Source organism: Lampris incognitus, chromosome 19 (genome assembly GCF_029633865.1).
Source record: "Lampris incognitus isolate fLamInc1 chromosome 19, fLamInc1.hap2, whole genome shotgun sequence".
Taxonomy (NCBI): Eukaryota; Metazoa; Chordata; class Actinopteri; order Lampriformes; family Lampridae; genus Lampris; species Lampris incognitus.
In genome coordinates, this window is record NC_079229.1 from 29,326,676 (window position 1) to 29,348,837 (window position 22,162).

Genomic DNA, 22,162 nt, shown 5'->3' on the forward strand with positions numbered 1-22,162 from the left:
TCAGCCTTAGAGATAGGGTGAGGAGCTCGGACATCTGGAGGAAGCTCGGAGTAGAGCCGCTGCTCCTTCGCGTCGAAAGGAGCCAGTTGAGGTGGTTCGGGCATCTGATTAGGATGCCTCCTGGGCACCTTCCTTTGGAGGTTTACCGGGCACGGCCAACTGGGAGGAGACCCCAGGGTTAGACCCAGAACTGGAGGGACTACATGTCCAATCTGGCCTGGGAACGCCTTGGGATCCCCCAGCAGGAGCTGGAGGGCGTTGCTGGGGAGAGGGACGTCTGGAGTGCCCTACTTAGCTTGCTGCCACCGCGACCCGACCCCGGAGAAGCGCCTGATGGTGAGATGAATGAATGAAAAGAGTTGGAACCCTGTAATCAGAAAGAACAAGAACTGAATTTCCACAATGACAATGTGACAGTCAATTTCGTTTAATGCTGACTGCAGAACAGTCAGAAGAACCATGGGGATAATCTGCCCAGATTAATGTAAACCAATTATCTCACTGGTGCTCCCTCCGCTGCCCCACTCAGTCCACATAACGGTCATGCCACAATTTCACAGCAGAGTAGTAGAAATTGCTCACAAAATGCTTTATTAAAGAAAAATCAGGAAAGGAACAACCACCTGCCACTGCTCACCATGTTCTGTCAATCAGTGGAAAGAGTCCAACATCACAAGACCTTAGGAGGAGTTTGTTTTTTAAAAAGTAATGGTAGAAACCTCAAGTAAACTTCTAATGTGTGGGTATTGATCTAGACAATAATACATAATGTTAGCTTTCTGTCCCTCATCCTGTGAAGGTTTTTTTTTTTCACAGTTCTGTCCCCTGTAACGCCAAATACCTTTTACTCAACAAATATTTCATGGCAAATAAACTAAAGTGTGTTTGCATCTCACCATTTATAAGCACATTATATACAATTTCATAAATCATAATACAATGCTTTACCCTCTATCTAGTTGTGTTAGCATTCTGTGAGCATCAGCAGCCACTAGTGGAGTGAGCAGCTGAAATCAGGCTACGCCGACTGACCCGTAGAGGATTAGACCAGCAGGAGTAATGGATTTTTATACTTCAGTGCCCTTGGACTTTAATGCTACTCACTTTGTATTTAGTTCCACTCGTGGATGTCCACTGTTATATAAGGGAGTGTATCTGTCTCACAACCTGCTGATCCTTGGAGGACGTGATAGATGGTACAAAATGTGGATAATACAGAGGAGTGTCTGGTGTTATATTGATTGTATCTGTATCAGTGTAGTCCTGTATATGGACCATGAACAGGCAATATTCGGCATAATTTAACTAACGTATTCAAATAGTCTACCAGACAGTATTTACTGCTCGACTGAAGAGGTGTAAACGGGGGGGGGGGGGGAATGTACTACATGCAAAAATTGGAAATTAAAAAAAGTTGGCCGAGGGCGTCCGGGTAGCATAGCGGTCTATTCTGTTGCCTACCAACACAGGGATCGCCAGTTTGAATCCCCGTGTTACCTCCAGCTTGGTCAGGTGTTCCTACAGACACAATTGGACACGTCTATAGGTGGGAAGCCAGATGTGGGTATGTGTCCTGGTCGCTGCACTAGCGCCTCCTCTGGTCGGTCGAGGTGTCTGTTCGGGGGGAGGGGGGGAATAGCGTGATCCTCCCACGTGGTATGTCCCCCTGGTGAAACTCCTCACTGTCAGGTGAAAAGAAGTGGCTGGTGACTCCACATGTATCGGAGGAGGCATGTGGTAGTCTGCAGCCCTTCCCAGATCGGCAGAGGGGGTGGAGCAGCGACGAGGATGGCTCGGAAGAGTGGGGTAATTGGCCAAGTACAATTGGGGGTGGGGGGGGGGTCCACAAAAAAAAGAAATGTTTCAGTCTCTCACATAATCTGTGTTCCAAAATATTTTAGATGGACAAAATTCAGCCACACCGTTTATTCCACTGTATAATTTTTTGAGGTTTAAGGAAATATTCAGCACAAATCAAGATTGCTTATTTGAAATATGCAAAACGTCCACCTCTTTTTTGGTGTCCTCAGATCAAGGAAATTAAATGGGCTGATGTTGGAGGATGGACAGGCCAAGGTGGATCTTTGCTGGGAACCAAACGGTAAAGTCCCATTGACGTGCAGTAACTTGTGTCTTTACATGAGCCTGGTAACATAACAAAACCTTTCATATCCTTTTTAGGTGAATTTGCTTAAGACACAATGAATACTTGCGTGTTTTTTCTCTCCCTCTGTTTGACCCATAGAACACTTCCTGCAAAGCACGTTGACAAAATTGCTGAGCAGATGCGAAAACATAACATAAATGCACTGCTGATTATTGGTGGATTTGAGGTAAGTTCAAAAACGTATTTTTGGTAGTGGTTAATTAGGCTGACTATGCTACATTCTCACCTCTGATATTGTCATTAGCCTGTCAGCTTGTGAGTTTCATGAGTCCATAGTAGCTGAGCTAATACTGTACAATAATAGGCAGCACTGTGGGCAATTTACTGTAAAGGAGCTGTAATCTCATATTTGTTAAAATACTTGCTAAAGTTAAATGTTCATGTATATATATTTATATATATGTATATAGAGAATACAATTGTGCTTATTTTACTTATCTTTCCTGTCAGTCTTACCTCATTTTATGTTGGCATATCCCACATGAATTCATGCATAGTCCTACTCGTAACCATGCTTCACACTCTTTCCTCTGTTAGTTTAGCTGGACCTGAATCACATTTTAAAGTTGTGGATGTCAGTCTCATGAAACGATAAAGTGAACCAATACTGGAAGAGACACCATAACTATAAAAATGCCATTTGCTATTATCTAACCATTTCACGCACCCCCATTTAGATGCTCACCAGCCTCAATTTTCCTCTGATGTATGATAATGAATGGGTATTCTGTGTATCTCTGTATTGGGTTGTGTGTGCAATTTTGTAATGTTGTATAGTTAGTGTATGTGGAGTGATACCTGTCTGTTTCTCACTGCTGTCCGTTGTGATAGACCTGGCTCTCCCCTTGGCACCTTGCTCTTATGTCTTCCTTTTCCTCCGCTAATAGTTCCACTCAACCAACCAACCACCCACCCACCTGACAAACCAACCTGCCATCCTATCACACCACCAACCACTAAAGCCCTTGGCTCTGCCCTGCAGGCTTACCTGTCACTGCTGGAATTGTTAACGGCGCGCGGGAAATATGACGAGCTCTATGTGCCCATGGTCATGGTGCCAGCCACTGTCTCCAACAATGTGCCGGGCTCAGACCTCAGCATTGGCGCAGACACGGCTCTGAACGCCATCACTACTGTAAGTGATGGGGCCGGCAACCACAAAAGTCTTTGCTCAACCACACAGACAAATAAATGTGAACTCACACACACACACACACACACACACAAATACACACACACACAAATACACACACACACACACACACACACACACACACACACACACACACACACACACACACATCAATACACACAAACCTGCTGACATGACCATACAAACACACACACCTCTAACGTTCTCTCTCTAATGAGGATGGCCGGCCAATCATGTTGCAAGAAGGGACATTACTTGCTCAACTGATCAGTTACAATGTGTGAAATTTACCAGCATCCGCCTGGCTAGTTACCCTGCACTCACACCAGCAGCAACTTTGTCACCCATATGTCGGCAAATCGCTGTGTCACTGTCGCTTGCAGCCAGCTTTCGGGCGTGCCGATGTAGTTTTGAGGAAGCGGGCTACAGATGTGTTGACAGGAGATGGATCAACTTTCTAAAAAAAAAAAAAAAAGACCGTCATGAGACAGGTTAGTTTTACCTTACTGATGATGTGTTGTTGCAATCAAAAAAGACATGCATGTTAGGGTTAATCCTCCTGTCTGTGACGCTGACCAAGGCAATAGGAAGAAATAACTGGAGTTGGTCCCCAGGTGGTGCACGGTGGCTGCCCCTGCTACACAGCTAGGATGGGTTAAATGCAGAGAGTAAATTTCATTTGTAAGTATGTACAAAATGGCTAATAAAAGAGTATTCTGTTCTATTCTACAGTAACCCTGCTCAGTACGAGAGGAACCGCAGGTTCAGACATTTGCTGTATGTGCTTGGCTGAGAAGCCAGTGGTACGAGGCTATAGTCTGGGATTATAACTGAACGCCTCCAAGTCAGAATCCCCCGTAGATGCGACGATACCGTGATGCCGCGGCCTTCAGTTGGACCAGGATAGCCGATTTCGGTCAGTGAGCAGGGCCATCCGTGACGGGGCTGGGGTGCAGCCGGATGGCGGTCGCCCCTCTTTTGACTCGCAACACATGTTTGTGGTGAACCGGGTGCTAAATCCCCTGTAGATGACTTGATTCTGGGTCAGGGTTTCGTACGTAGCAGAAAGTCTTAAAAGGCAGAAAGATACTGAAGGCGTCGCCGTGTTGTGTTGTTGGCTGCCTGGTTTGTGTTTTCGCCTTATCAGGTCCGAATGAATGGATTGAGGGCTAAATAGAGTGAGAAATAAACACACACAGTTTTTAGGGCCACATCTCATGCCATCTCGGCAAAATATGCTGTCCTGTGGAAATCCATTATCGGGTAGATAAATCTGACCAGTCTAACAAGATTTCCTCCCGGGGGGAACTATCTGACTTAAAAAAAAAAAAAAGAAAGACAACCACATAGAGGTTCATGCAATAGTGACTGGTTGCCTATTTTCTGCACTTTCAAATATATTGTTCATCTTACATCTTTTAATCAAAAATCAAGTCCCACCCCGATGCATGTATTTCCAATTAAAACATTTCAGGCAAACCAACTTACAGTTGAAATGGGTTCCCGTTCAACATATCGTGACAGGACAGCCAGCAGCAACGCAGCAGCTGCACTCACTTTCCCCTCCATGTCGGCCATGGGAACTAAAATGCTGATATAGGAACTAAAGTTTAAGAAAACTTTTCACAGCGAAAGAATATAAGAGGAACACACCTGCCCTCTGATTGGCCGTTGCTTGACTCTGTCACTGTTCATTTGCATAAAGTTGAACATCGCTCAACTTTTTTTTTGGCCGCCAAATTGCGGAGGTTTTGTCACCAGGCAACTCGCTGTGCCATGTCGCTCGGTGTGTCCCGGGGACCACTGGAAATGAATGACTTCGGGCTGCTTTGCGGCTTGTTGTCGCCGCCGGTGTGAGCGCAGCTGGTCAGCGGCTAGGTTCGAAGCGGTTTCAAAGTGGACACACAACAAAAGTTATATGTAACCACCAACATTTTGGTCTCAGGGAAAAGATCATTAATTAGAAAAGGGTCACATGGGCATCCGGGTAGTGTAGCGGTCTATTCTGTTGCTTACCAACACGGGGATCAGCAGTTCGAATCCCCGTGTTACCTCCGGCTTGGTCGGGCGTCCCTACGGACACAATTGGCCGTGTCTCCGGGTGGGAAGCCGGATGTGGGTATGTGTCCTGGTCACTGCACTAGCGCCTCCTCTGGTCGGACAGGGCGCCTGTTCAGGGGGGCGGGGAAACTGGGGGGATAGCGTGATCCTCCCACACACAACGTCCCCCTGGTGAAACTCCTCACTGGCAGGTGAAAAGAAGCGGCTGGCGACCCCACATGTATCGGAGGAGGTATGTGATAGTCTGCAGCCCTCCCCGGATCGGCAGAGGGGGTGGAGCAGCGACCAGGACGGCTCAGAAGAGTGGGGTAATTGGCCGGGTACAATTGGGGAGAAAAAGGGGGGGGGGGTCATATGAACATTTAATGTGATGCCACCAGTTGCTCATGATTCGACTGCCGGTAGGTCTTGCTTCCGCAGTCAGTTTTGGCCCTATCCTAAAAATGATTGGATTTGAAAACAAACAAGGTCTCAGACAGACACATTTCACTGGAAGTTTCTGCAACTGGAGGCATGACGTGTAAAGGTAAAGCCGAGCTTGTGCAGTAGTGTCCCTTCCCGATCAGGTAAGTAACTGACAACATGGAGGCATTCTGTGTCGTATCCATGTGTCATTGCTGCCGTGTTTGCTCCGCCTGACCCTTGCCCTGACTGTATGCTTGTGTGTGTCCATCGCACATCTGGACGACTGTTGATCAGCATGCAGGATTTTTTGACTGTTGATTGTCCTAGTTCACGCTGACCCCTAGTGAGCTCAAGCTAACATTCTGTAGTTTCAGAAGTACTTGATATAGTGACTACATCCTTGTATCACTGACATAAGTTGAATTTTTAGCAAAAAGGAAAAATTATAGCACAAATTATTGCTCTTAGAATTTGTTTATTTGTGTAAGAAGTTGGGCGGCACAGTGGTGCAGTGGTTAGCACGGTCACCCCACAGCAAGAAGGTCCTGGGTTCGAACCCCGGGGTTGTCCAACCTTGGGGCGTCATCCCCAGTCGTCCTCTGTGTGGAGTTTGCATGTTCTCCCCGTGTCTGTGTGGGTTTCCTCCCACAGCCCAAAGACATGTAGGTCAGGTGAATCAGCTGTACTAAATTGTCCCTAGGTGTGAATGTGTGTGTCAGCCCTGTGATGGACTGGCGGCCTGTCCAGGGTGTCTCCCCGCCTGCCGCCCAATGACTGCTGGGATAGGCTCCAGCATCCCTGCGACCCTGAGAGCAGGATAAGTGGGATGGATAATGGATGGGTTTGGCCAACATCTTCACTTAATCTTAATTCCTCCATCATCTTGTGCATGCGGACTTGATCGATGCCTGTCCAGCCTGCAGTTGTGGTTTTTGCATAGGTGCAGACAGAAATCCTCAGCCAACTGTTTGGCCTTGTGTAGGGTTGCTTCATTCGGTTGCTGACACATACAAACACACAGCTCTCTTGTCTTCCTAGCTATTACACGCTTCCTCTCTTCCTTCATACTTTTAAGCCCTCCTTCTCTCCTTCCTTATGCTTCTATTTCCTGCCCACCTTCCTGTCCTTTCCCTCTCCTCTTTCTTTTTTACTATTTCTTTCTATTTTTTCCTTTTCGACTACCGACCTTGTGCGCTGTGATTTCAAGTTTTCCTCCATTATTCTTGAATTTTGTGGTACCCCACCCTTCTCTCTTGCGCTCTCTTGCTCTCTCGCTCTCTCTCTCTCTCGCTCTCTCTCTCTCTCAGCATTTCTTTACTCGCGCTCTTCCTTCGGTCCTTTTCTCCATCCTTGGTTCTGCCAAAGGGAAGCCATAGCCACTATCACACGGAAAGTACTGGAATGGCAGGGGTACACCCAAAAAAAAAAAAAAACAGGGAAAGATTCATGTCTCTCCCATGAACGAGGTGGCTGGTCCCAATGGTACTAATGCCTTTTGTGTATACTGCTGCTTCAGGCGGTTGAGTGTCTGCTGCAGCTGTATGATGCTCGGGCTACCTATGAGGAGTTTTGCATCCCGATGTGTATGCTGCCTGCTACCATTAGTAACAATGTGCCGGGCACTGATCTTAGTATTGGGGCAGACACAGCCCTCAATGCCATCGTGGAGGTAAGGCAGTCCAACTGGGCATGGGCACTGCTTGCTTGTTCAGGTGCTATTGCAATAAAGATTAAATTGACACATGATCAGTTATCAGTCATGTTTTGCGCTACAGCAAAAAAAAAGGCTGTAGTCATATAAATGTATATTGAAAATGTATATCTGTTCTGGGGGTGTCCGGGTAGCATAGCGGTCTATTCCGTTGCCTACCAACACGGGGATCACCGGGTTGAATCCCCGTGTTCCCTCCGGCTTGGTCGGACATCCCTACAGACACAATTGGCCGTGTCTGTGGGTAGGAAGCCGGATGTGGGCATGTGTCCTGGTCGCTGCACTAGCGCCTCCTCTGGTCGGTCGGTGCGCCTGTTGGCAGGGGGGAGACTGGGGGGAATAGCATGATCCTGCCACACGCTACGTTCCCCTGGTGAAACTCCTCACTGTCAGGTGAAAAGAAGTGACTGGGGACTCCACATGTATCAGAGGAGGCATGCGGTAGTCTGCAGCCCTCCCCGGATCGGTAGAGGGGGCGGAGCAGTGACCGGGACAGCTCGGAGAGGGGGGTAATTGGCTGGATAAAATGGGGGGGGGGGGCTATAAATCTGTTCCCAAAGTAAATTTTCAGTAGATCATGGCTTTTATTTGAAATTGTTGATGTCCAGTGTTTACACATCATGTGCTCTCTTCTCCTGGCAGGACTCCCGTCTGTCTGGTAAAACCCATATTTTAGACTGAATGTGCCTGAGTTGTTTAAATCCAGCAAGCTTTTTGTCCCTAGCCAGAATTTGGGATGAGCATGCTGGCTTTGAAACTTGATGCGCAAGAGTTATTTATGTATTTGTTTATTTATTTGGTATGGCTGTAACAATATGTGGCCTGTTAAAATGTCTCACAATTCTTTTACATCCGTACATTAATTGTAGAAGGGCCGCTTGCATAATGTAGTTCAGACATAAATACAGAGCTTTACCTCGTAATAAGTCATTAGTGTATGCTGACACTATGGTGTATGTGGTATCAGACGTGTGACCGCATCAAGCAGTCGGCCAGTGGGACCAAACGACGTGTATTTATCATTGAGACCATGGGCGGCTACTGTGGTTATCTGGCCAGTGTTGGGGGCCTGGCTGCGGGGGCTGATGCTGCCTACATCTATGAAGAGCCTTTTGACATCAGAGACCTGCAGGTGACTCTTTGTCTCACACACACATTATTACCACATGCATAAGAGCTCTTACTTTCACACAATACACAAACACACCATCCCATTCACCCGCATTATGTTGGATTTTCTGTTACGTTATTATCACTCTAGGTTTCTTTGAAAGTACGTTATGAGATGAGACTACCTTGCATTTCATATCCCCTTTTCCACTTCATCCACTAGAGGGCGTTTGAACATTTTGAGATTCACTCCCCACACAAAGCCCTCCACTGTGCCATCTGCTGGTTGACAGGATTACATTTCTCACTGCTTATATCTACAGGCCAACGTTGAACACTTGACAGAGAAGATGAAGACCAGCATTCAGAGAGGGCTGGTCCTCAGGTAATGACATTGGTACCCAGGTATACTTCGACATACATAAAAAGCTTAAAAGGTTTGGCTGGGCAGTTTAAATGCGAAGACCATGATCAGGGACCAAATTGTAGCTTGGTTCAATGTATGGTTCATAATTGCACTTGATACTTTTGCTCTAATCTGTCAGTAGAATACCAGGTATACACCTGATGTACTCTCCTCATTCTCTTCTGTAGAACATTCTTGAAGCTGGTAATGTCGATATAAGCAGTATTCCAAATCAAGAGTTTATCCATCCGACGCTATTAAACCTGGAAGTCAGAGCAGTTTGTGTTGTTAATTGATGGACCTCAAAATGGTTTGTGTTTAAGCTGACTTTCTGCACTCAATCTGTTTTCACTATGACTGTGCAGCATGAACCCATTATGGGGCAAAGCTAACAGAACAGCAGCTCTGATAATGAGTCGGGAGCATCGATGAAATGTATAGTTCACGAGTAACCATCATGTTTCACTACATGTGTGTAGGAATGAAAACAGCAATGAGAACTATACCACAGACTTCATCTACCAGCTATACACTGAAGAAGGAAAAGGAGTGTTTGACTGCAGGAAGAATGTACTGGGACACATGCAGCAGGTACACGTGGCCACACTAGTCACAATTTCCCAAATATTACACAGGAACACTTAAATCTCATTGTAGCAGAGTGCCCATGAGACTTTATGGTTTACTGAATAACATTGATAGTTGTTATACAGACTGCATTATGTTATACAGACAATATTGTGTTGTTTTCAAACAGAAAGAACAGACAATAACACTTATCGGTTGTTTTTTTTTTTTTTAAGGGAGGAGCACCATCTCCATTTGACCGTAACTTTGGGACCAAGATTTCAGCCAAGGCAATGCAATGGATCTCCAAGAAGCTGGTGGAGACATTCAGACAAGGTACGGTGAGACCAGCAGTACTGTGGTATTGGTGATATGAGCTTGTGGTTGTAGATTGTCCTGCTCCCTTCCAGAGGTATGGTTGTTGTGAAGCAAACCTTTCCCACTTCTGTCATGGAGTCACTCAGTTTGGCATTTTCATGGTCTATCCTGACAACCTGATTTAATTTAGAATGAATATACCCGACTACAAAAATCTAGCGACATGTTAAACAGCTGACAAAGTTGAATTTAGTTTTTATTTCCTTTGAATATTAATGACTGAATCAAATGAATCCATTACTCATTTACTGACTGAAAATGATATTTGATCAGTTTGATCGCAGCTGTTTTGAAAACCAAATTCTATTAAATCAAATCTAGTCAAGTCTAAGGTTAAAGTTGATATTCCTCTTTGTTTTTTTATGTCTATTTTCCTTGCACATGGATGACAAAAGATGAAGGTAATTCTTTGCTTTGTTTTCATTTGCCTTTTTTTTTTCCCCCATACTGGCTCCATGACCTTCTATTTTGGTAGATGCATCTCCATCACCCTGTGACATTTCTAGTCTTCCTTTCTACCATACCCCATAAGTACACACTGCCAGTCCATGTTCATAGTAATGTCTAGGTGTGGGCTGGCTTGATTTTCGCACTTTTTCCACTGCATTTCCTCTTGTACCTGGGGCACTTCATGTTCTTATTAGTTTTTAATAGAGTACGAAGTTTCTGTATCTTCACATCATAGTAGAAACCCTTGAAATTTGTTTTCTTGCAATTCATGCACCATCCTATGCTAGTGATCACTTAGATTTACAAACACTGGTTTCTTTTACAACCCTTAGGGTAAGTAGATGCTGTCGGATCAAAATCCCATCATATCCTCAAATCTCATACCAGAAAAAAAAAAATCTGTCAAACCCAAACATTTTTGAAAGATTAATGCAAACCTGTCAGCACAAAGAACAGCTAGTTTCTTTGGTATGTGCCCTGCGTTCCATATCTGACTGCCGTGGTGTGCACCTCTGTAGGCCGGGTGTTTGCTAATACGGAGGACTCCTGCTGCCTACTAGGGATGCGCCGCAGGGCTCTGGTGTTCCAGCCTGTGGTACAGCTAAAGGAGGAGACTGACTTTGTGTAAGTATCACTTTAAACTTAAACTGGAAGGTCTCACTGATTTAGGACTGCTTAGCAGTGTTTCCCAAACTTATTTTCTGGGGACCCACTTTTTAAAAATGACAAACCATTGTGACCCAATTCACAATAGCCCTTATCTATAAATCGTGAGAAGAGCGGATTTGTGCATAAATCAACGTTCCTGACCATTTTTACTGCCGTTCCCGCATCTACTACTACTACTTGGCTGCTCCCGTTAGGGGTTGCCACAGCGGATCATCGGTTTCCATCTCTTCCTGTCCTCTGCATCTTCCTCTGTCACGCCAGCCGCCTGCATGTCTTCCCTCACCACATCCATAAACCTCCTCTTTTCCTCTTCCCTGGCAGATCCATCTTCAGCATCCTTCTCCCAATATACCCAGCATCTCTCCTCCACACATGTCCAAACCTTGGACATGTGTCCAAATCTTGCCTCTCTTGCTTTGTTGCCAAACCGTCCAACCTGAGCTGTCCCTCTAATATACTTGTTCCTAATCCTGTCCTTCTTCGTCATGCCCAACGAAAATCTTACCATCTTCAACTCTGCCACCTCCAGCTCCGCTTGCTGTCTTTTCATCTGTGCCACCATCTCAAAACCATACAACATAGCTGGTCTCACTACCATCTTGTAAACCTTCCCTTTAACTCTTGCTGGTACCCTTCTGTCACAAATCACTCCTGACACTCTTCTCCACCCATTCCAACCCAGCCTGCGCTCTTCTTCACCTCTCTTCTCTTCGCCTCTCTTTTTTCCTCCCTCTCGTTCACACATGTATTCTGTCTGCTCCTACTGACTTTCATTCCTCTTCTCTCCAGTGCATACCTCCACCTCTCCAGGCTCCCCTCAACCTGCACCCTACTCTCGCTACAGATCACAATGTCATCCATGAACATCATAGTCCACGAAGACTCCTGCCTGATTTTGTCTGTCAACCTGTCCATCACCGTTGCAAACAAGAAAGGGCTCAGAGCCAATCCTTGATGTAATCCCACCTCCACCTTGAACCCATCTGTCATTCCAACAGCACACCTCACCACTGTCACACTGCCCTCATACATATCCTGCACCACTCCTACATACTTCTCTGCCACTCCCAACTTCCTCATACAACACCACACCTCCTCTCTCGGCACCCTGTCATATGCTTTCTCTAAATCCACAAAGACCCAATGTAATTCCTTCTGACCTTCTCTATACTTCTCCATCAACATTCTCAAAGCAAACATCTCATCTGTCGTGCTTTTTCGTGGCATGAAACCATACTGCTGCTCGCTAATCATCACCTCTCCTTTTAACCCAGCTTCTATCACTCTTTCCCATATCTTCATGCTGTGGCTGATCAACTATACCTCTGTCTTGAATATCAGTACCAGTATGCTTCTTCTCCACTCCTCAGGTATCCTCTCACTTTCCAAGACTGTGTTAAGTAATCTAGTTAAAAACTCCACTGCCATCTCTCCTAAACACCTCCATGCCTCCAGGGGAACTTGTGGCCGGAATACACAAGTATTGTTTTGAGAGTCGTGTGTAGAGTCTCTGGTGTTCCCCCTACCAGTCCAGCAGGTCCTCCTCACTGTCAGGGTTGCCTAATTGTAGGTAAGACTAGCTCAGAGGCTATAGTTTGTTGTTCTTGGTGGGGTCTTGGTGTGGTTCCCTCAGCGGTCTTGAAGAAGCTCCCCAAGGTCGTCTTTTTCGTTGAAGTGGGTGCATCCTCAGCAGTCGCAACGCAAGGATCAGTTGGGCCCATCTCCTTGAAAAGAGTATGGTAAATAAAATATGAGTACCCAATTCAGTCTAATGAAACACATTTAACATCCATATCCAGAAAGTAGATGACAGCACATTACAGCAGTTGATTTCATAGCACTTTTTCATCCTCTTCCTTTCATTCATTTATAATAAATTCTGTATCTGTATGTAGTCACAATAATTACTACTACCATGCCTGCAGGCGCAGTCCTCGCCATCTCACAAGTCAGTCTGGCTTGGATTAGTGCAACATTGTCCTCATGGATGTATCTCAGCTTGAACCGTGGCTCAAGAGCAGAGGCTATGTCAAGCAGCTTTTGTGTCAGAGGATCCTTGTATTTTTCATCCAGGTAGCTCAGGATTTTTGTCTTGATGGTGTATGTTAGATCTGGATCATCATCCTTCACTTTCAGGATAGAGGAGCTGAAAAGGTGGAGGACTGGCTTTACAAAGGAAACACTGACATACTTTTCATTGGAAAGCGTATCTGTAAACTCAGTCAGAGGGCGGAGGGATTTGTTGATGGCCTCCAGGATATCAGTGTCCTGCCATGTGGGGATGAGGTGTACGGCCTTTCTGTCAGTGGACAAGACATGAACAGTGGCCTTCTGCTGCTCCAGGACCCTTTCTATCATGACCTGCCTTGTGGGGCACTCCGTCTTCAGTGCATGCTCTGGAAGCTTCAGGTCCCTTTGTGCCTCTGCTAGCTCCTTTTTATGCCTCCAGCTTTAGGAGAAACTGCTCACCAGCTTTTTGCAAAGACCCACTGCATGGTCAATCTGAGGATCTGTCATTGCATTCTCTAAAAAAGAACATGAGAGATTCATATGGAAAATTAAAGCACAGAATGAAACCTTATCTGCTTCGATACACATTTGATAAACAGTCCCCGTCATATTATTGATATATTACTATTTTCATGAACAAAGTATTCACTCATATATTAACACAATCAGCACAGGTTACATACAATTAATCTTCACAGATTACACAAAATATTTCAGTTAAATACATGCACTTTTTCTTATCTATTTATTTATTTGATATATATATACTGCTGCTCATCTATTGCTAGATGGAGCCTGTGGCCAAAGTACTGGAGCCTCGTCCATTTATTCAGAGACGCTGCCTTCACAACGTTTGAGCCGTTGTCTGTTGTAATGCAGACAAGTATTCCTGCAAGCTCCATCGCTTCCCTTAGTCCCTGGGCAATTGATTTTCCTGTGTGGTCTTGGGGGGGAAATGATTGCAAATATCGACTATTCATTTTAAAATCACCGTCAATGTAATGAATTGTCAGGCTCGAGTACGACGCCACTGTTCTGCTTGACCATAGGTCAGTGGTAGTCTGTGACATCCCTCTCTATTTCCCCTTGATGTTTTGCATACAGCGCAGGTAATGCCACTTCGGAAAAATAATTACGTGAGGGGCTCACATATTTTTTCTCCAGCGTGTTGACCATTTTCCTGAAGCCTTCATTGCTCACAGTGTTTACTGGACACTTATCTTTGGCCAAATGGAATGCGACTGCATTGGTTATTTCAGTCTGTCTTTGGTGGCTGGATGGATACGGTGACGTGCTGTACAGGGTTGCTGTTATGGATGTCTTGAGTTGACGTTGGACAAGGATGGGGATTCAGTGAGCCAATGTTAGAAACATTATTCTTCTTGGCCTTCATGCATTCATCGTACTGCAGTTTGTGGTGTTTTTTCAGGTGGTTGAAAAGATTAATTGTGTTGCTTTGTGGCGCACACACAATTCTACGGCGCTCTTTACATGACTTGTTCTTGGTTGACATCTACTACTACTACTACTACTACTACTACTACTTCCGGCTGTTCCTGAAGGGGTCACCACAGCAGATCATCCGTTTCCATCTCTTCCTGTCCTCTGCATCTTCCTCTGTCACACCAGCCACCTGCATGTCCTCTCTAACCACATCCATAAACCTCCTCTGTGGCCTTCCTCTTTTCCTCTTCCCTGGTGGACATCACTTGCCCTAAATCCAAAATATTTCCAAACAAGGGATGATGATCCGTTTCAAGGGACTAGCTCTTCAACTTCTGCTCCAGACATTTGCTATTTGTTTTGCCCTTACTCGTCTACTCTGGACTGCAACCGCAACAACCAAAAAATGTTTGCACAGGCTGCCACTGCAGGGTTGGCGCTTAAAGGGAATAGCTGTGATTTGTCAGGCAGTTAGTTTCGGAATTGCTTTATTTGATATACAGCGGAGCATTCCATGAGAGGTGCATGCATTTTAAACGTCAATATCGCAGTCGATCATGTTCATTTAATTGTGGGAAGCCAAAATCGTGATCGCGATTAATATTCGATTAATTGTGCAGCCCCAGAAGAACTTTGAAGCCTCCAGCTGTCCACTGGACAAACTGAACAGACTTTTTACCTACTTTAACTGAACGTTTTAACGAAAGTCTTGCTGAGCTTTTGGCTCTGTGCGGACTTCGGCAGTCACGACGACTGGGTAAGTGAGCCGGCGTGCTCGTTAAACTTTGACAGCGGGGATTTAGACCTGCACTCCCATCACTTCACCTGGCGAATGTCCACTCTCTGGCCAACAAGATGGACGAACTCCTACTCCTGAACAGAATAAACTTGGACTTTTCCAGATCTGCCGCCCTGTGCCTCACTGAAACCTGGCTTAGTGAGCTTTAAACAAGACAGTACACTTCATCTGCCGTAGTTCCAACTCCTCCAAACAGACCACGAAATGAAGCTATCAGGGGAAAAAACGGGGTGGCGGCATATGCTTCTACATAAACGAAGGTTGGTGTACAGATGTGACAGTGTTCAAGAAATCATGCAGCCCTCACTTAAAGACCTTTGTGATTGACAGTAAACCATTTTATTCACCACGGGAATGTTCATCAATTATTCTGGCCCCCCAGGCCTGTGTTAAAGAGGTGTTAAAAACACCTGGCTGATCAAATTACAAACATAGAGCGCAAATATCCAGATTCCCTTCTCATTATCCTTGGGGAGCAAACCTCAGCCATGACCTGCCATAATACAGACAGCATGTTAAATTTCTCACCACGGAGAAAAACACTCTGGATCATTGCTACACAATATTAAAGGACGCCTATTGCTCTGTCCCCTGTGCAGCCCTGGGACTCCCTGATCACTGTCCGATTTATCTTATTCCTGCCTATAGGCAGAAAAATCTGCAACGCCTGTGGTTAAAACTGAGGAAATGGACCAGTGATTCTAAACAAGAGCTCCAGGCCTGCTTTGACTGCACTGACTAGAGTGTTTTTGAGGCTGCCTATACAGACCTGGACAAACTTACTGACACTGTAACATCTTACGTCAGCTTTTGTGAGAACGTGTGTGCTCACCAAAACTTTCTGTACCTTCAACAACAATAATCCCTGGTTCACAACAAATTCAGGCAGCTTCGACAGGCCAAAGAGGAAGCCTACAGGAGTGGAGATAGGATCTGGTATAACAAAGCCAGAAATACACTCACAAAGGAGATCTGAGTGGCAAAAAGGTGCTACACTGAAAAGTTGAAAAACAGGTTTTCTGCCAATGACCCAGCATCAATCTGGAGAGGTTTGAAAGACATTACCAACTACAGGAGACCATCTCCTCACACTGCAAAGAACCATCAACTGGCTGATGATCTAAATGGGTTTTACTGCAGATTTCATAAGCACACTTCCACACCCCTCACCTTCTCTGGCCACAACACTCAACCAACTGCACCCCCCCGCCCATACTCAGGATCTGTGTTGAGGACGTGCACCAGCTCGTCCAGAGAGAGAAGACCAGGAAGGCACCAGGCCCGGATGATGTGTCCATTTTCACATTGATCTTCAACAGATCACTGGAGCTGTGTGAGGTCCCCTCCTGCTTCAACAGCTCCACTATCATCCCCGCTCCCCAAGAAACCCCATATCACAAGATTAAATGATTACAGGCCCATTGCTCTAACGTCTGTGGTCATGAAATTTTCGAGAGACTGGTGTTGGCCCACCTAAAGGAAATCACAGGCCCCGTGCTTGACCCCTTGCAGTTTGCCTACCGAGCAAACGGGTCAGTGGAGGATGCAGTCAACATGAGATTGCACTACATCTTCCAACACCTCAACTCTCCAGGGACATATGCCAGGGTCCTGTTTGTAGACTTCAGCTCAGCGTTCAACACCATTGTCCCAGATATCCTCCACTCCAAACTCACCCAGCTCACTGTACCAGCCCCCATCTGCCAGTGAATTAAAAACTTCCTGACAGACGGGAGGCAGCAAGTGAGGCTGGGGAAAATCACATTAAGCACCCGGACAATCAGCACTGGCGCCCCCCAGGGACATGTGCTCTCCCCTCTACTCTTCTCTCTCTACACAAATGACTGCCCCTCAGGAGACTCGTCTGTTAAACTCCTGAAGTTTGCAGACAACATAACCATCATTGATCATGTCCGGGATGGTGACGAGTCTGCATATAGACAGGAGGTTGAACAGCTGGCCCTCTGGTGCGGCCATAACACCCTGGAGCTGAACACACTCAAAACTGTGGAGATGACAGGGAACTTCGGGAGGAGCCCCCCCAACACTGCCCCCCTCACCATGCTAAACAGAACGGTGTCTGCAGTGAAAACCTACAGATTTCTGGGTCCCACAATCTCCCAGGACCTAAGCTGGAAATCCAAAATAGACACAATCATCAAAAAGGCCCAGCAGAGGCTGTACTTTATCTGCCAGCTCAGGAAGTTTAACCTGCCTCAGGAACTGCAGATTCAAGTCTACACTACAATAATCCACTACAATAATCCAGTCTGTCCTCTGCACATCCATCACTGTCTGGTTTGGTTCAGCCACCCAACAGGACAGAGACAGACTACAACAGACAGTTAAGTCTGCAGAGAAAATCATTGGTGCCAACCTGCCCTCCATTCAGGATTAATACATCTCCAGAGTCAGGAAACAGGCAGACAACATCCCTGCAGACCCATCACACCCTGGTCACAACCTCCTCCCGTCTGGTAGGCGCTACAGAGCACTGTACACCAAAATAACCAGCTATAAAAACCGTTTCTTTCCGTGGGCTGTCATTCAAGTCAATGCTTAACATTGTCAAATAAATCCAACCATTTTATATATACTGTACTGTACATTGTACGTATACTGGTATGTTCTGTCATGTCCATCTACGTCAGGCATGTATGTAAGTAACCTGCTAATATTTATTTCAGCATCTCTGATATATCCTCTGCACCATTGTACTTTATTGCCTCTTATTTCGCCTGTATATGGTCATTCTTTGTGTATATATCTGAAGATTGTTGTGTTGTTATTCTATGTTAAGTACACTGTGAGAGCCACAAAACTGGAGGCAAATTCCATGTATGTGCAAACTTACACAGCCTATAAACCTGATTCTGATCACCCCATCACCTCTGTTCCCTTCGCCAACATGCCCATTGAAGTTCGCTCCAATCACCTCTCTCCTCCTTGGGTACCCTCTCCACCACTTCATCCAACTCACTCCAGAATTCTTCTTTCTCTTCCATCTCACACCCAGCTTGCGGGTCGTATGCACTGATAACATTCATCATCACACCTTCGATTTCCAGCTTCACTGTGTCCGACACTCTCTTCACCTCCAACACCCTCTTGACATACTCTTCCTTCAGAATTACTCCTACCCCATTTCTCCTCCCATCCACACCATGGTAGAAGAGTTTGAACCCACCTCCGAAGCTCCTGGCCTTACTCCCCTTCTACCTGGTCTCTTTCACACACAGTATACCTACCTTCCTTCTCTCCATCATATCAGCCAGCTCTCTCCCTTTACCAGTCCTAGTGCCAACATTCAAAGTTCCAACTCTCACCTCCACACTCCTACCCTTCCTCCTCTCTCGCTGCTTCTGGGCATGCTTTCCCTCTCTCCTTCTCGTTCACCCAAAAGTAGCATAGTTTCCACCGGAACCCTGCTGGCAAACGGTACCGGTGGTGGTCGTTGGTAACCCGGGCCTCAACTGAGCCGGTATAGAAATCTGATGTATGATCCGCATATTTGATCTTGCTAAGATTTTATGCCGGATGCCCTTCCTGACGCAACCCTCCCCATTTGTCCGGGCTTTGGGCCGGCACTAAGAATGCACTGGCTTGTGCATCCTCAGTGGCTGGGTTGATTTACTGCCATTCGCGCGTCACCTTATATTATCTTGAAAAGGTAAACCAGCCATTTCGAAGAGATGTATGTTTGATAAATCACAACTTCGTTTTATGCACGTGTTATTGGAAACATATACACACGTTGAATATTTCATAAATGAGACCAAATAAATACATTTAGGCGGTGTTAACAGGCTCTCATCGTTTTTATCGCTTCTAATCAGTAAAACATTGTACACATTTTAAATATTTTGAGACAAAATAAGTGCATTTAGATGGAGTAAACAGGCTTGTGTTTTTTTCCTCATCAAAACAAACAGGATGTACACTAGCCTTTCATATTAGAGTCAATGTTATAAGTACAATTATCAGAACAGTACCAACATGCAGTACTATCAAAAACAGAATGATAAGGGCATCCGGGTGGCATGGCGGTCTATTCCATTGCCTACCAACACGGGGATCGCCGGTTCGAATTCCCACGTTACCTCCGGCTTGGTCGGGCGTCCCTACAGACGCAATTGGCCTTGTCTGCAGGTGGGAAACTGGATGTTGGTATGTGTCCTTGTCACCACACTAGCACCTCCTCGGTCGGTCGGGGCACCTGTTCAGGGGGAGGGGGAACAGGGGTGGAAAGCGTGATCCTCCCATGCACTACGTCCCCCTGGTGAAACTCCTCACTGTCGGGTGAGAAGAAGCGGCTGGCGACTCCACATGTATTGGAGGAGGCATGTGGTAGTCTGCAGCCCTCCCTGGATCAGCAGGGGGGCGGGGGCAGCTACCGGGACAGCTCGGAAGAGTGAGGTAATTCGCCAAAAATACAATTGGGGAGAAAAAGTGGTGAAACACGATTCTTGTTGAAAGTTTCTGAAATGCTCGTGCCTATAATCAGAACAAGTAGGCTTCTATTATTATCAGTCAGTTGATCAGTTTGAACAATCAGGTAAGTCTATTCTACATCAAATCTCATTATACCCATTATGTGCTATTTATTTACCCTGAATATTATCTTTTTAGGCCGACTCCAAATATCCAAGTGTGCATATTGGTTTTACATACACCTTGCTAATGTGATAGGTGGGCCTGCTGGCTTTTTAGTGTTGCATTCCAGCCCGGTGTGCAAGAGGAGAGCACAACGTGCATGTCGGGTACAGCGTTCAGTCTATTTCTGGCTGTAACCGTGAGTTTCGTACAAATACCAACGAGCTCGCATGTGGCTCAAAGATGTACTGCAGATATACATTTTAAAAGACTGGGGAAGAAATTCTGCAGATTTTATTTGCCGACCTTTCGCAGCAGATTTTATTTGGCAACCCAAATAAAATCTGCTGCAGCCTATCTGTGGGTCACGACCCAATCTCTGGGAATGACCGGCTTACATTACCATAAATGGATACAGTTTTGCATGTATTCACATTGTTTGTTACCGTTGCTTTTCAAAGCTGATTTCTGCCATAGCTGGGCTATGCTATTGCTAAAGTCATCCTGGTAAAATCTCCATGTCTGCCTTGTAGCCACAGGATCCCCCAGGAACAGTGGTGGTTGAAGCTGCGTCCTCTGATGAAGATCCTGGCTAAGTACAAGACCAGCTATGATGTCTCGGACTCTGGACAGCTGGAGCATGTGGTCCGCAACCGGTCCAAAGAGTCTGATGCCTCTGCTGCTATGTGAGCCTCTCATTGGGGGGGGGGCTGCAAAGGCACACCTGTGTCCCACCCATTGGGTGAGACTGGAAGTCTGTGGGGTATCATGTCAGTCTTCTCCATTGTAAAGCACACCTGTAATTGCTTGAATAGCCCTCTCTGTTCGGCCGTGCCCAGTAGTGGCGTCTCACACTTTTTTTCTGTCTTTGCCTTGGCTTTGTAACGGTTCTCCCTCCCTTTGTAACTCCCTTTTTTCTTTCATTATTGACAAATTAATTTCCAGTATAGTTACTAAGGCACCCTAGCCCCTGCAGTGGGCCAGATGTCAAGATATATCCACATGCACATGTATACTCACACACTGCCCTGCACTTACGACCACAACTCATCGGTGCATGTGTCTTTGTTGCCCTCGGTGTTTGTTGTTACTGCTGAAATTGCACTTCGTCTCCAAACCTTGAAGTAGGCTCCGTTCCCAGAGCCACATGAAGGCAGGCTATATCTGCTGTAGAACCGGTGTGTATATCTGCCTAGAACTAATTTAAGTTTCAGCATATTTATGTGCGACTGATGCAAGCAAAGAGTACTGCTTGCTGTGCTTCAAGTCTAAAGAAAAAAAAAATTACTTTTTAACACTGATAGACATAATGAAGTGTAGGCACTGCTGTGTTAAGCGTAGGTGTCACTTGTATTGCAACATTAATGTGTAAGAAACTAATGCTTCCCACAAAAATTAAAATCAGACATGCTAAAATGTATCCTGTTGATATTGTATTATTTAGTTTTTTAATTGCATTTCATAATCGAGACAGATTGTTGATCGTCTCCATATATTATATTTTGTTCAGTACATACTGTGCAGCTACCACGTGTGCTAGCAGCTAGACTTGGCCAGTGGCCGGCAGATGGCAGCAGAGCACCATCCTTTCCAAATTGCATGGGTTCACTCGGTCCATTATGACACAGATTCCCCGTATCCATTGCTGTCAAAATCTGCGCGTGGCAATTTCAGTGTATAGTGGCTTATTGTTGAAGTAGATTAACTGTGTGTGTGTGTGTGTGTGCGTGCATACATTTTGTGCAAGTGCATGCACATGGGAAAGTGCACAGCCATAATTAGGAATTATTCTTATCATCTGAAAGGAAATTTCAATTTCCCATGGGTGAATTAAATGTGTATACATGTAATTGGACAGCTATTTCCCAGCTAAATGGGATCTACCTTTATTTCTTTCAACTGCAAGCAGCTACATATAAAGTGCAAGGGGCAGGCTGAAGCTATGGTTTCGTGACAGCACGGTGACAATGCAACGTGCAGACCGGCTATCTAATTCAACAATACGACCCCGCCAACCCCCCCCCCCCCCGGCGTAATTATAACCCTTAACATAAACCAGTATGGTTAATTCAACTTCACACCCACGCCTCTCCACGAAGAGATGGCCCTTTTCCCATCACTATAATTTACCTGAACCCCAGTGGGCATGTGGATCATAGCGGAGGCATTTTCATGTTGCAAGCTACTTCTCTTTGAGCATGAAATTAGCAAATCCAATAATTTAGTCTGATTTAAGAATG

The 22,162-nt window shown here is 45.7% G+C and overlaps 1 protein-coding gene across 6 annotated transcripts in view; it reads left to right on the top strand.

Annotated features, from left to right (window-relative positions):
• Positions 1-21,340, top strand: part of pfkpa (phosphofructokinase, platelet a) — a 48,579-nt gene extending 27,239 nt beyond the window's left edge. For 2 of the 6 annotated variants that reach the window (XM_056299634.1, XM_056299632.1), the window contains exons 14-22: positions 2,031-2,101; positions 2,246-2,333; positions 3,150-3,302; positions 8,465-8,629; positions 8,931-8,992; positions 9,493-9,604; positions 9,817-9,916; positions 10,927-11,032; positions 20,456-21,340. In XM_056299634.1, the coding sequence (XP_056155609.1) occupies positions 2,031-2,101; positions 2,246-2,333; positions 3,150-3,302; positions 8,465-8,629; positions 8,931-8,992; positions 9,493-9,604; positions 9,817-9,916; positions 10,927-11,032; positions 20,456-20,612 (1,014 nt within the window). In that variant the 3' untranslated portion in view covers positions 20,613-21,340. Of the gene's footprint in view, positions 1-2,030; positions 2,102-2,245; positions 2,334-3,149; positions 3,303-7,302; positions 7,456-8,464; positions 8,630-8,930; positions 8,993-9,201; positions 9,324-9,492; positions 9,606-9,816; positions 9,917-10,926; positions 11,033-20,455 lie in introns of those variants that run through there. The other 4 variants (XM_056299635.1, XM_056299631.1, XM_056299633.1 and 1 more) reach the window with 3 other exon arrangements.
• Positions 21,341-22,162: the final 822 nt, after the last annotated feature.